This window comes from Leishmania braziliensis, chromosome 4 (assembly GCF_000002845.2).
Source record: "Leishmania braziliensis MHOM/BR/75/M2904 complete genome, chromosome 4".
Lineage (NCBI taxonomy): Eukaryota > Euglenozoa > Kinetoplastea > Trypanosomatida > Trypanosomatidae > Leishmania > Leishmania braziliensis.
In genome coordinates this window covers 395122-408287 of record NC_009297.2, presented here as the reverse complement: position 1 = coordinate 408287, position 13166 = coordinate 395122, and the positions used below count along the sequence as shown (strand labels likewise).

The 13166-nt window shown below is 58.9% G+C and overlaps 6 protein-coding genes across 6 annotated transcripts; all 6 read left to right on the top strand.

Annotated features, from left to right (window-relative positions):
- On the top strand, positions 1-1062 carry LBRM_04_1180 (31-O-demethyl-FK506 methyltransferase; the record flags this gene model as incomplete). Its single annotated transcript, XM_001561750.2, has 1 exon — positions 1-1062. The coding sequence occupies one exon, from the start codon at positions 1-3 to the stop codon at positions 1060-1062; it is 1062 nt and encodes a 353-aa protein (XP_001561800.2).
- Positions 1063-2303: 1241 nt separating this feature from the next.
- On the top strand, positions 2304-3359 carry LBRM_04_1170 (putative fructose-1,6-bisphosphatase, cytosolic; the record flags this gene model as incomplete). Its single annotated transcript, XM_001561749.1, has 1 exon — positions 2304-3359. The coding sequence occupies one exon, from the start codon at positions 2304-2306 to the stop codon at positions 3357-3359; it is 1056 nt and encodes a 351-aa protein (XP_001561799.1).
- Positions 3360-5560: 2201 nt separating this feature from the next.
- LBRM_04_1160 (conserved hypothetical protein) lies at positions 5561-6067 on the top strand (the record flags this gene model as incomplete). The annotated part of the gene is made up of 1 exon (XM_001561748.1): positions 5561-6067. One exon carries the CDS (start codon positions 5561-5563, stop codon positions 6065-6067), a length of 507 nt encoding a protein of 168 aa, XP_001561798.1.
- Positions 6068-6886: 819 nt separating this feature from the next.
- Positions 6887-7798, top strand: LBRM_04_1150 (hypothetical protein; the record flags this gene model as incomplete). The annotated part of the gene is made up of 1 exon (XM_001561747.1): positions 6887-7798. The coding sequence occupies one exon, from the start codon at positions 6887-6889 to the stop codon at positions 7796-7798; it is 912 nt and encodes a 303-aa protein (XP_001561797.1).
- An 833-nt stretch (positions 7799-8631) lies between these two features.
- LBRM_04_1140 (putative cytochrome c oxidase assembly factor) lies at positions 8632-9528 on the top strand (the record flags this gene model as incomplete). The annotated part of the gene is made up of 1 exon (XM_001561746.1): positions 8632-9528. One exon carries the CDS (start codon positions 8632-8634, stop codon positions 9526-9528), a length of 897 nt encoding a protein of 298 aa, XP_001561796.1.
- Positions 9529-10597: 1069 nt separating this feature from the next.
- On the top strand, positions 10598-12721 carry LBRM_04_1130 (conserved hypothetical protein; the record flags this gene model as incomplete). Its single annotated transcript, XM_001561745.1, has 1 exon — positions 10598-12721. One exon carries the CDS (start codon positions 10598-10600, stop codon positions 12719-12721), a length of 2124 nt encoding a protein of 707 aa, XP_001561795.1.
- Positions 12722-13166: the final 445 nt, after the last annotated feature.

The following is a 13166-nucleotide window of genomic DNA, read 5'->3' as shown; positions in this document are numbered from 1 at the left end:
ATGGCGTTCATGCTGCTGACTGGCTTCCTGGGGGCATACATTGCTCTCTGCGTGTGGGCACACCAATGCGTCCTGCGCACAGGCCAACTCGCGAAACGTACCCAGCAGTTTACCGATGCTTCCGGCTGCGCAAGGTCGGTGGAGTACAAGACCATCTGCGGAGACTGGGGGACGGCGATGGTGGTACGGGAAATCTTCAAGGACATGGTCTACACACGCCACGGCATTGACATTCCTGTGACCGGTAGTCCGTTGGTGATCGACGTTGGCTGTAACATTGGTCTTTTTAGCATGTTCGTGCTGGAAGTGAATCCGCACGCCGTCGTCGTAGCAGCGGAGCCGATTCCTTGGCTGTGTGCGCTGGCGAAGGAGAACACGGCACGCTACGGGCAGCAGGTGTGGGTAGAGCAAGTTGGCATCTCGGCTGCTTCCCTGAGTGGCGCAGAGTTTCTTGTCGATCCGCGCGTAATGGCTGGCGCCTCGATGTACGAGACGGAGATTACACGCGCGTGGAAGGACGCCGCGCTTTGCAGGCAGCTGTCGGTCGTGGGCCGCGACAACGTCACCGCGGGTAACCTGCCTGCGCAACCTACCCTACTCCTGTGCTCGCTGCTGGAGAAGCCTGTTCTGCAGTGGCTTGTCACACTCCTGCTCATGCCAGCGTTGGTACTGTTTGTCATCTTTTTACTCCTCTCTCCGTCGAAGCGGAGACACGTGCGATGCGACTGCGTGCCATTCGCTGAGCTTCTCGAGCGCTCGACGCTCCACATGCCAGACGTTGCGATGCGTCGCCGCATTACAGATGGGCCGATCGCTCTGGTGAAGGTAGACGTCGAGGGGGCCGAGTGGGACGTTCTCCTCGGTATTGCCGACTCAGAGTGGAGACGCATCGAGCAGATCGTCATTGAAGTGCACGACGTGCAAAACAGGGTTCGCCGTGTGGAGCAGCTGTTGAGGGCGAAGGGATTTCAGGAGGTGCACGTCGCACAGGAGGAGTGGGTATCGCATAATGTGCTGCGCATTCACTCTGTCTTTGCCCGCCGCACCAAGACCGAAGGGTGAAGAGGCTGTCCTGCTGTTCGGTATGTGCACCTCACTGGTGGAGGAAACAGAGAGGGCCAAGGAGCGGTGGCGCGACGCCCGCTTCCCGTATCCACGCTGTGTATACGCCACGGCACCTCTCTGTGCAAAATGCATTTGGCGTCGTGCATCACTGCACATAGCCGCTCGAGTGTGGTGCCTCATCATGAGCGACTCGTGGCTGTCTGTGTCTCTTATCGTTTACCGCAACGACTCCGCTGCCTTATCGCCCACGTCTTTGTTAACCCGATCATCGCTGATTTCGTCAAGGAGAGCAGACGTGCGTGTCGAAGACGAAGCGCAGCTGCGCGTGTCCAGCCCACACGTGTGTGCAGAAGCCCTTCGTGTAAAAGAGAAACAAAGGAAAACGAAGCCACAACTGTCGCACTCTTCTCCAGCTCTCACTCCTCCCCCCTTGCTGCTGTGGTACAGCATCTCCGCCCTGTGTTGCGAGGCACTCATGCGTGTCAGTGCCTGTTTGTTTGCAGTGGACTTCTCGCCTATCAGCGCTTCCTAAGCATCCTCCTGTGTGACTCTCTCCTTCTTATTCTCACCGACCGTCTCTGCTCCGGACCCCCACCTCCGCCATTGTTCTCTCTCTCTATCTACACACACGCACACCCACGCGCACAACGTGTGTGCTGTGAGAGCGTTGTCTGTTGAGCTCCCCACCCGCCCCGACTCTCCTCGTGCAGATACACATAGTCCTCCTCCCTATCTCTAGCTCACGTACGATACATACGCCTGTGTGGGCATATATCAACCCTGCCGCACAAATACCCGCGACGTTGTAGCACCACGTGCATCGTTTTCCCTTTGGTTTATCCCCCCCCCACCCACACACACACACGTCCAGCGAGGCTCTTTCCACTCCTGCACAGTACCGTCCTTCTTCTGCTCCCCATTCCGCGCTGCCACATCTTCAGCTATCCGGTGGCGGCTCTCTGTTTTGCGGGCCGCGGTCTCTCTCCACTTGCTTCTTTTCAGTACGGAATAGACGACGACGACGACCACTACGACTACGTTCTTCTCCGTCAATTGCTTCTCTTGCCATATTTTAGGCTAACCCCTCCTCGTGCTCTCTCAGATAGGTCTATCACTACAGCAGTCTAGGACTCGGACACGTCGTCGGCGTTGCCCCCTCCATTCCAGCCTTCACCTCCCCTTTCCTTCCACACTTACCCCCAAGCCTCCCACCGCAGCCGCGGCTCCCTTTGCTGAAAATGAACACCAGTCGCACCCTCACCCCCATTACCCTCACCCAGTACATCATCAAGAGCCAACCGCCACATTCTCGCGGCGAGTTCACGCTCTTGATGATGGCGATCCAGACTTCGGTGAAGGTGATTGAGAAAAACATCCGACGTGCTGGAATGAAGGGCATGTTAGGCTACATTGCTGGGCAGTCGGCGAACGCAACAGGCGACCACCAAGCGAAGCTAGACGTAATATCGAACCTAGCTTTCAAGGCATACCTGCTGAGCTCCACCAGCGTGTGTGTGCTCGGCAGCGAGGAGGAGGAGCAAATGATTATCGCCGAGAACAGCCACCGTGGCGACTACCTCATCTTCTTCGATCCTCTCGACGGCAGCAGTAACATTGATGCCAACGTCTCCGTAGGCTCTATCTGGGGTGTGTGGCGGCTGCCAAAAGGGACCACCATAAACAGCATTGAAGACGCCAACGCCGTGATCCGCTCGCTTAAGGGGACAGATATGGTTTCTGCTGGCTACGCCGTGTACGGCAGCGCCACGAACCTCGTGCTGACGAGCGGGCACGGCGTGGACGGCTTCACCCTGGACCCAAACATCGGTGAGTTCATCTTGACGCATCCGCACATCAGCATCCCGAAGAAACGCAGCATCTACAGCGTCAACGAGGGCAATTACGGCAAGTGGGAGCCATGGTTTAAGGAGTACATCAGCTACCTCAAGATGAACAAGTCGACCCGTTACAGCGCGCGCTACATTGGCTCCATGGTTGGCGACATCCACCGCACGCTCCTCTACGGCGGTATCTTCTGCTATCCGAAGGACTCAAATCAGGTGGAGGGAAAGCTGCGCTTCCTGTACGAGGCCGCACCGATGGCTATGCTCGTGGAGCAGGCAGGCGGTAAGGCGATGGGCAGCAATGGCCGTATTCTAGAGCAGTCCATCACTCGCCTTCATCAGCGCACGCCGGTCTACTTGGGCAGCCGCCAGGAGGTGGACCTGTGCATGGCCTTCCGCGACCGCAACATGAAGATGGAGACGCGAGCGCCGCTTTCCAGCAAGCTCTAGCAGCTTCTTATCTGTGTGTGATACCTGCAACCAGTGTATGTGTGCGTGTGGGTGGGTGGGTGTGCCTGTACACACGTGCATCTCCGCCCCTCCGGCATGCTTCACGGAGAGTAACCACAAAGACACACCCAACCACGCGTCCACCCACACACATACACACACATACGCTGACACGTATCGTGCTGAGCAAACGGTGGCCATCCCCCCGCCCCTACAAAGGAGAAGGAATGGGAAACAAAACGAAGCACTGACAGCGAAACAACTGCACCTTCAGCTTTGGCCCTCCTCCTCCTCCTCCCCCTCCCCACTTACCCTTGCTGACCCGAGTGAGTTTCTCTCCCATTCCTCACTCATTGCTCATGCCTGCCCGGCGGTGGTGGAGCATCCGACACGTGGATGGCTGAAGGCGGAAAGAGTGCCAGGCGGGAGGAATGATGAGAAGTCCGAGGGGTTACATGGGGAAAAAGAATGAACGGAATAAGGGAGACAGTGGAGCATCGGTGAGACGGATGGTGGTGAAGGTTGGAGGAGGGTTAGGGGCGCTCAGCCGTTGAAATTCAAAACGAAGCCTTATTGCCCTCGGCGTCATCCGCACTTCCTCCGCCCCCCCCCCTCTGGTCTGCTTTGCCGCGCATTTACCTTCTCAGCGCCCATCCAAGAAGAAAACAACGGAACGGAGCAAAACACCTAATGCAAACAGTGTGGGCTCTGAGCGCGCCAAGAGCGGCGTAGGGCGGGGAGTCGGCAACTGTGCAGAGGCGAGGGTGGCGCGCCGTGGTGTGTCTGTCATTCCTCGCCTCTCGCTCTTACTCCCTTTCCCCTCCCCTCCACTGAATTCCTCTTCCCATGCCTTTATTCTCCTCCGCACCGCTCCCCTAAGAAGTACTCCACACTCACACACCGAAACAGGGCACGTGTGGTGAAACAGTCGGGGGAAACGCCGGCTTTGCTGCCCGTCTTCCCCCCCCCCCTCCCTTTCTTTCAATTATTTCTGTTCTTGTCGATTTGTTCCGTCTTTCTCTCATCGCCCTCGATCACCGACGCGCGCTGGCTACACCCCTCCATTCCTCTCGCGCAGATGGGCCGTACTGGGGGAGGGGGGAGGGGCGTGCTTCCTTCTCGCTCTTGCCTCTTTCAGTTATTGGGTGTGTGCCACTGACCCCTCCCCCCCGCCTCTTTCCCCTGGTGTGGGCATGTGCAACCCTGCGGCGCTTCCTGCGGACTTCCTCACCCAGTCGCCCACGCACCCGGGGAAAGCGGTGGGGGGGGGGGCCAGTGGCAGAGTGCGAAGAGAAGACCCCCCCAAAAAAAACGGCGAGGGCAGCAACAGCACACTGACCCCCCTCCCTCTCAGTCACTTGCGCTTCTTCATCGGCTGTTGTGGTGAGCATGGTGAGTTGTGCTACCCCCTCTACGCCTGCACATCGCTTATTCACTGCACGGGTGCGTGCGTGTCTGGTGCCTCGCTGCTCCTCTCTTCGCCTGCGCGGTGACCCTCTTTCCCTGCCCCCCCCCCTCACAAGACGCTTTTCGCCTCACCCTCCAAAACAAACGTAAGTGTCGCCTCTCGTCCCTCTCTCGAACTCGGGCGCCGCACTCGCCCCACCCCCCTTTTGTTGACTCGTGAGTTGAGTTGACCCTCTCAATACGATGCGCCATGCACAACGGTGGGAACAAGCGGGCAAGCGAGGATGGCGTGCTGGCTGAGTGGCACTCTTTCGTGAGTGTCTGCAAGTGGAGCCGCCTTGTCTAGTTTTTGTATACGTCCCTCACTCCCTCACCGTTGCCTCGCCTTTTGGTGCGCTTGCGTTGAGAGGTGCGTCAGAAAATGACACGGGGGCGGCCACGTGCGACCCGCGGCTTCCCTCGAGAGATCTAGCGTGGCTAGTGGACATGCTTCGAGCTCCCTCTCTCTCTCTCGCTGCCAGGTCCTTCCTTACATACAGCGCCTACGTCGAGTTACACACCTATGCAAATAAATTCTGGCTCTTGTCCTTGCACCCCTGTTAGCACTTGTCCCCTGAGTTCCTCTACTCTTTCCCCGCTCCGGCACCTTGATCCCCCTTCTCCTTCTTTGACTTGAGCAACGCTTAGCGTTTTGTTCTTATTCATGTCGTTCACACTCGGCGCTTTACGCAACCGCGTGATATTGTCATCCCCCCACATTCCTCTGCATAATAGTCCAGAGAGAGAGATCGACGATGCCACCAAAGTTCACCCACCCGCGGCTGGTGCACCACGTGAGCCTGTTCACGCGCATAAAGGCGTGGTGGCTTGGCATCGAGAACCCCGAGGTACTCTCCCGATACGGTGAACGGGGTGTTGTGCGAACGGCGTGGATCGAGTGGCGTGGCACGCTGGCCATATGCGCCGGCGGCTTTGTTTTGTTTGTTGGTCGTCAGCAGTCGAAGCGCGCGAATGACATTTTAGAGAATATTGAGCTGAACCGCCAGCGCTACTACCAGCGAGACTTTAAGCCGACGTACGTGCCGGGCGCGCCGGGCGGCGTGTACGATGGTGTAACGGGATATAGTTACCGCGATGGGCCCAGTGGACTCATGATTAACGCTGATAAGAAGCTTGTCTCGGATGAATCGCGGGCAGAGCGAGGGGAGCGCCTGGCGAAGACTGAGGTGACGCCGGAGATGGTCACCCATGCGCGTAATTTACTGCACAGCAGACGCTACGAGGGCACGCCAGAAGTCTGAGGAGGACACGACGTGTTAAAGTCTACGGGTAGCGGTGGTGTGACGCTGTCGGGTACTCAGACAGCGACCACGTACACAGACACGCGTTTCTCTGTGACCTCGCACCTCTGCACGTTTTGTGTGGGCTCTCTCTCCCTCCCTCCCTGCTTCTGCTGCTGCGACTTCTTTCGGCTCTTTTTGTACTCGTGCTGAGCTGCTCGGCACCCTCGCGTACAGGCGTGCGCGTCGGGGGAGCAGCGACGGCGGAACTGCAGACACGCGTGAAGAGGCTCTCGCACTTTCTCTCTTGGGCTGCCTCCCACTCCTACATCTAGTAGACTGCAGCCCCCCCTCTCTTTTGCCTTTTCGCTCTGTCCTCCCTGCGCCTCTCTCGTCTCCCTGTGGAGGACTTGAGTGTGCGGCGTTTACGGCGGTGTGTGTGGGTGTGTGTGGCCGATCGCCTTCATGTCTTCACCTGCCCTTGTTGCACCCCCCCCCCCTCTCTCTGCCCCTCTCTCTCTCTCTCGGCAGCCGCTGTGCACACCTCTGCCCTATTCACTCTGCACTTCAGCCCACACACACACACACACACACACCGACCAAAGAAGGGCACGACGTGGCGGTCCCCCTTCATCAGACACGTGTGTCCACTTCCACCTCCCGATTTCCCTCCTGCATTCCTTTTCCTGTACGTCTATTACACACACACACACACACGCATTGCGCTTATCGCTGAGGGTCGAAGTGGCCCGCACAGGTGCGTCCGATCACGTCTTTTTTTCGTGACTTGTGTGCCATCAAAACGCTTCTTTGGCGCTAAGACAACTCGGTCGGTTCACCATGTCCTCGACGCACACTGCGCCGCCCACAATGGCTACGAAGCGGTGTTACGCACCTCAGTTCCTCGCACCGGGTCAACATATCAAGGTCGCTTCCCGCAAGCCGGCTTCAAAGCTGTGGGGTGCGGCAGGAGGTGACCCACTCGCCGGCAGGCCGCCACGCGATCCGTGGGAAGACTTGGACGACAATGCTGAGGAGCCGTGCTCCACGTTGGCCGGTGAGCCTGGCTCGCAGCGGCCCCATCGCCATCACACTAGCACATCCGGCGGCCACCCGTACTCGGATCGGCTCAGCGTGTCGCGCAGCAACGCTGCGAGCACATCGCCGCACAGCAAGGAGGGCAGAAGCAGTGACTTGGCGCCGTCCACAGGGGCAACACCCCCTATGGACGACCTCAATGCAGCCGGTGACGAAGACGTTGACTGTGGCGCAACCATCAACAATGACCGTGAGAAGAACTACTACAGCGCCACGTCGGTTCTGCCAGAGCTGTCGGCGGCTGAACGAGCGAAGCGAGTGCGCGATGCGCAGCAGCGCGCTCTGGAAGCCAAGCACCTAAATGCGCTCGCGCATCAAAGGGTGGCGCCACGGCCCAAGACGCTGGTACGCAATCGGCATGGCAGGCTCAACGCGATCGCTACACACCCGGCATCTGGGACAGAAAAAGAGGCTGGGCCCACGATGCTCATCTCCGACACTCCTGCCAGTCCAAGCGGCCAACCAAAGATGATGCAAGGGTGCTCCTCAACGCCGCCAGAAGCGCAACCGGAGCCACCAAGATCACACGGTGATGAAGGCGGCTCCGATAGCGGAGTCAAGTCTCCTCAGGACTCCCATAATGTTCTTGCCGAGTCGTGTTCCTCGGCGCTGCTGGAGGTCCCGCCAGGGCAGCTAGAGATTGACCTGGACTGAGTATCACTTGCGTGTACATCGGTTGAGAAGCATCACGCGTGTTGCCTCACCGGAGGTCAACCTCCCCTGCCTGCCTCGGTCTTCCACTTCATTCACTCCGTCTCCTCCTGGCGCATCGAACAATAGAAGGATACGGAACAGACAATCAGCCCCCATGAACATAACGTTGCACACACCGTCACATCGGTTGTTCTCCTCTTTTTACGGCTAGTCTACCCCCCCCCCCCCCCCAGGGGGGGGGGGGGTAAGCAAGGCGCAGTCCAGATAGCCTGTGTCGCGTCATTCGGCTCTGATCGGCGTCCCACAGCACTGGGTTGGCACCTGTATGCTGCTTTGACCTCCTCCTCCTCCCCTTTCTTCCTCTCTCGCGCGCGTTCGCTGTTTTTCCCTCTGCCTCCACCCTAACCTCGCCGCTGCGCGTGAGCCTACTGCCCCTGTACGCAGACAGAATACATGCGCCTCATCCATGACTAACCCTCACCACTTGTCAACCATACCATCCTCGTCGCCTGTTCCCCCTCCCCTTTCTTTCCCTCTTCACTCCCGCACTTTGGTGTGTGTGGGAGAGTGAAGCAGCGGAGACAGCAGGTAGAAGAACAGCGAAGGGAACTGGAGCAGAGTGCTCTGTCGAAAACCTCAAAGCAAGAGAAGTCAGTTCTGAGAGCAACACGACACACACACACACACACACACCTCCCAGCCCAACGCACATACGCACGCACAGGCACACAATAAGAACAGAGAGAGAGAGAAGTGCTCCAAACTGCGAGGCCGCAGCGCATAACACGCCATACAGCGCTCACTTCCGGCGCGGTGCCGGCCGTCGGGAACCAATGACGGCGTCGTACCGCCCTGGCGCTCTATTGCATCTCCGATCCTCTTTCAGCTTCATGAGGCGCGGCTTTTCGACGGGTGCAACGGTGACCGCAAAGGCTGCTGCCCTTCGTGACGTCACGACGACAACGTCGCTTACGTGCAGCCACCGCGCTTTCCGCAAGCAGGGCGCAGCGAATCCGAACAACACCGACGCGGCGGAGGCGGCGGAGCTCGAGAAAGATCGGCAGGCACTGAAGAAGTACGGCGCGCTTGGTGGCTTTGCTCTCCTGTGCATTGCAACACTGTGGTATGGCAGCCGGCAAGCCAAGCAGCGCTACTTTGGTGCGGAGGGCAGCGCGCGGGTAAGCGTCGAGACGCGTGGCCGCCCTGCACTCGGTGGGCCGTTTGTGCTGGTGAACACGAAGGGTTACCCAATGTCGCAGGCAGAGTTCCTTGGTTCGTGGGCCTTCTTCTACTTTGGCTTCACGCACTGCCCGGAGATCTGCCCAGTCGAGCTGAACCGTATGTCACACGTTGTCGATGCTGTCCACGCCGCCCGCCCGCAGGAACGCATTGCGCCGTTGTTTGTCTCGTGCGACCCGCGCCGTGACTCGCTCGAGGCCATCGACGAGTATCTCTCCGTGTTCCACCCCGACTTCATTGGACTCGTTGGCACGCCGAAGCAAGTGAACGACGCGTGTCGCTCATACCGCATCTATTACTCCATCCCCACGGAGGAGGACACTCAGCAGGAGGATTACCTAATCGACCACAGCATTGCCATCTTCCTCTTTGATCCTCAGGGCCGCTTTGTCGACTTCTTCGGCAATCGCTACGACGAGCGCGAAATTACGGAGAAAGTGCTGCACTACATGTCCGAGTACGCCAAAGATCCGACGTGGACCAACTGGTGAGGAGGAGGAGGAGGAGGGGGTGGGTGGGTGGGGAAGGAGAGGCTGCCATTTCTCTCATGTTTAGCGTCGTGTTGGCCTTCGTTGCTTCTTGAGTAATGCTCATGATGGCAGTGTGGTTACTGTCGTCTGCTGCACCTGTGGTCCCTCTCCGTGTGTGTGTGGGGGGGGGGGGGGTGTCGGTGGGTAAGTGTCGCGTATTACGCTTGCAACGGAGCTCGGCTGGGCACGCGCTTGGCTCAGCTGAGAGTTGTTTCCACAGTCTTCTCATCAGCAACAGAGAGCGAGTGTGCAACTCTCCTATTTCCCCCTATACGTCCCCTCACCCCTGCATGATGCGTATCGCCTCACATTGACGCGCACATCACTACAGGCAAAGATGCAAACACGAAAGGGAGGCGTGCACACGGGAGTCCACAGGTGCCATAGGCTCAGATTCGGTGTAAAGGTGCGTTCTTTGCTCTTGCATTGCCTCCACCCCACACCCTTGCCGTTCCATTCTCCTGCTTGGCTGGGAGTCACGCCATTTTATGCGGACGTCTGCGCTCACGTGTGCTGGAGCCTATTTCTCCATGGTGGTAGTGTCGCTCTGGCGTGCGTCTGCAATGGTCTCTGAAAGCACGGCAGTGATACGTGCCAATGCAGCTGTCCTCTCATCCCCCCCCCCCCGCACATATTTTCCCTCTCCCTCCCTGCCTCTCTCTCTCTCTTCAGGTCCGGCCTCTTTTCTTTTCAGTTTCCTCTTTCCCAGCGCATCCTCGACGCACGCACACGCAAGCAGAGCACGAGTGTGACCGAGAGAAAAGGCCACACGCAGACAGTGGAACATTTTTGGCGGTACGCGTCGTCTTCCTGCTTCGCCACTTTGTCTCGCCACCACTGCCATCAACGCCCTCACCACTCTCGCGTTCTTTCTCGTTCGTGGTTCGCCTCTCTTCCCGCTACTCTGTGATTAGGAGAGGGGGTGCAGCTCGGCATCTGCATATCCGTGCGCGACGCAAGGTGCACTCAGCTGTGTCTCAGGTGAATTTCAATCGTATCGTCCAACAGCGGCAGCAGCACGGCGACAGCTATGTACGAGGCGCTTCCAGCCACACCGATGCGTCGCCAGCTTGGCACGTCCACCGATGACGCTGCCATCTTCCTCGAAGACACGGTTGATCGGGTGACGGCGCAGTGCATTGACGCCTCACCATCTGCCTTGGCGCTGCTGTCACCTCAGCACATGCCAACTAGCAGCGCCGCCCACGTCGACGTCACCGAGTACGACGCGAACTACCTTGGCCCTCTCTCGACTTCCCACCGGAAGAGCACCGGTGGAAGCAGCAGTGGCAGCAAAGGTCGCCCGAGCCACCATCACCACCGTGCGCTGCACGACGTCACGAACACATCCGCCACGAAGATGGGCTTCAGCGCAGCATCCGGTAGCAAATCTCCTACCCCCAAGGCGGTACGGGGGAGCACATCGCACGCCACGCACCCGCAGAGTGTCTCGTCCAGCACCTCGCTCACCCGCAGCGCGTACGGTCGCAGCCCGTCCGCCTCTGAGCCGATGGTGCCGCTCGCCGACTATGAGGCACTGCAGCGGGAGCGGAACCGGTACGAGAAGATGTACGAACACCAGCGCGCGCTCTACGAGGATATGGCTGAGAAACACGCGGATGCGTACCAGGCGCTGCAGGACAAGATCATCGAGGTTGTCGCCCTCTCCACACGCAACGAGGAGGGCAAGCGCTTCATTCGGCAGCTAAAGCGGGAGATGTCCGAGAGCCGCACCCGTGTGATGGACATGCAGAACAGGGCACTGGAGGAGGCAAAGTTGGAGCGATCCGCAAAGATGCGGTACGAGGCGCTCATTCAGGAGCACGAACGCAAGTACGAACGGCTGGTGGAGCGGCATGAGATGAAGCTGGCGGGGATGGAGAGCCTCGTGAGGGATTTGACATCCCTGCGCGGGGAGCGAGACAACATCCACGTCTCGCAGTTGGACTCCTTGCTGAAGGCCGCCTACTCGAAAAGCACAGCCCTCTTCAGCGACCTGCTCCGCCAAGGCAAGCAGATTGATCTTCTCTACGAAGCCAAAGCCGCGCTTGAGGCGCAGGTAGAGCAGCAGCGCAAGGAGAAGCGGGAGGTTGAGGCAACACTGCGAGAGGAGCGGCGCCATATGGCCACCGAGATGGAGCGTATGATCGAGCAGATTGAGGAGCAGCAGCAGTCAATTCTGAATCTGCGTCAGATGCTTATTCGAACCATGGACAACCGCGACAATCTCTTCGCCTATAGCCGAGGTCCGCGTCATCCCCAAAGTGACGAGGACCATGATGGCAGCGATGACAGAAGCCACAGCAGCAACAGCAGTCTCACGTCCTCGCCACCGATATCACCGATTGTCGACAGGGGCGTGACCGCGGAGGTTACGGAGGATGAAAGCGAAGACACCGAAGGCGACGGCGTATACGCGGTGCCTGCGCGAAAGGAGGGAAAGGAAAAAGGCGCCGATGTGGAGCGCAGCCCGGTACGCGTGTGCGGAGCCACGACAACAACCGGGCCCATCACCCCCGCCTCCACCGTCTCCACGAACTTACTCTCGAGCAACAGCGTCGTCGCACCTCGGCGCACGGCGACTGTCGTGAACAAATCATCGGCTACCCTCTCGAAGGCGAGAGTCACAGTGGTGGTGCCACCACTCCCGTTGACATCACGGGATAGCTCGTTGTCGTTTCGGCAAGGTTCTTGCCGGTATCAGCGCAGCAAGAGCGACGCTGATGAACACACCACGGTGAGGGTGGCGGACGACGACCACCGCCTACGCCAGCGAAGCTCCAGTGATGAGGGTAGCGCCGCCAATCCCAGGCTAGCGGACGCCTCGCTGTGCACAGCATCTACTGTCTCGTCGGTGGCGTCGCGACGGCGGCTGGACTTCACCACTGCGCTGGCTGTTGTTGCAGAGAAGCGCCGTCGCGACCGGGCCAACCGGGAGGAGATTACTCTCAAGCACGAATTGGATAAGGAGAACAGCAAGCCGACTGTGCCGCATCGCGTCATTGTCCGCTCCTGCGGAGTAGAAAACATAACGACAGCGCGCAAGACAGTGTTAGCAGAGCACGATGGCGACAACAGTGGAACACAGCGGGGCGAGGATGAGGAGGCGGAGCCGCGGTTGTTCCCATTCAACGTGCTGCGGCCTCGCGAGTGACGACGGTAGCTTCGTGCGGGTGTGCAACTGATTTCACATTCCTCTCTCTTCAACTGCGTGTTTGGCTGGCCATCCGCATCCTCTCTGTCCGCCTCTGCGCCTCTTCCCTCTTTACCCTGTTGAAGTACTCCGCTTTCTCCCCCCCCCCCCCACCCTTTGGCACCACGCCTTTCATCACTAGACCCTCTTCACTTCTTCACTTCTGAGTTGCTGTTTTGCTCGTTTCTTCTCTGTTGTTGTTCCCGGCAGCGTTAGAGGCCCCACTGCAGCGCACACGTCTCTCCTTCCTTTTTTTTTGTTCGTTGGGTTTGCGTGGGCGCACTCTCGGGGCTCACGGCAGACACGTCTGCAGGCGTGCGTCTGTGCGCGTGTGTTTATACGGATCCCTGAGAGGATTGGCTTGTTGGTAACTCCGCATGTACAATGTCAGCCCTCAACTCTCTAC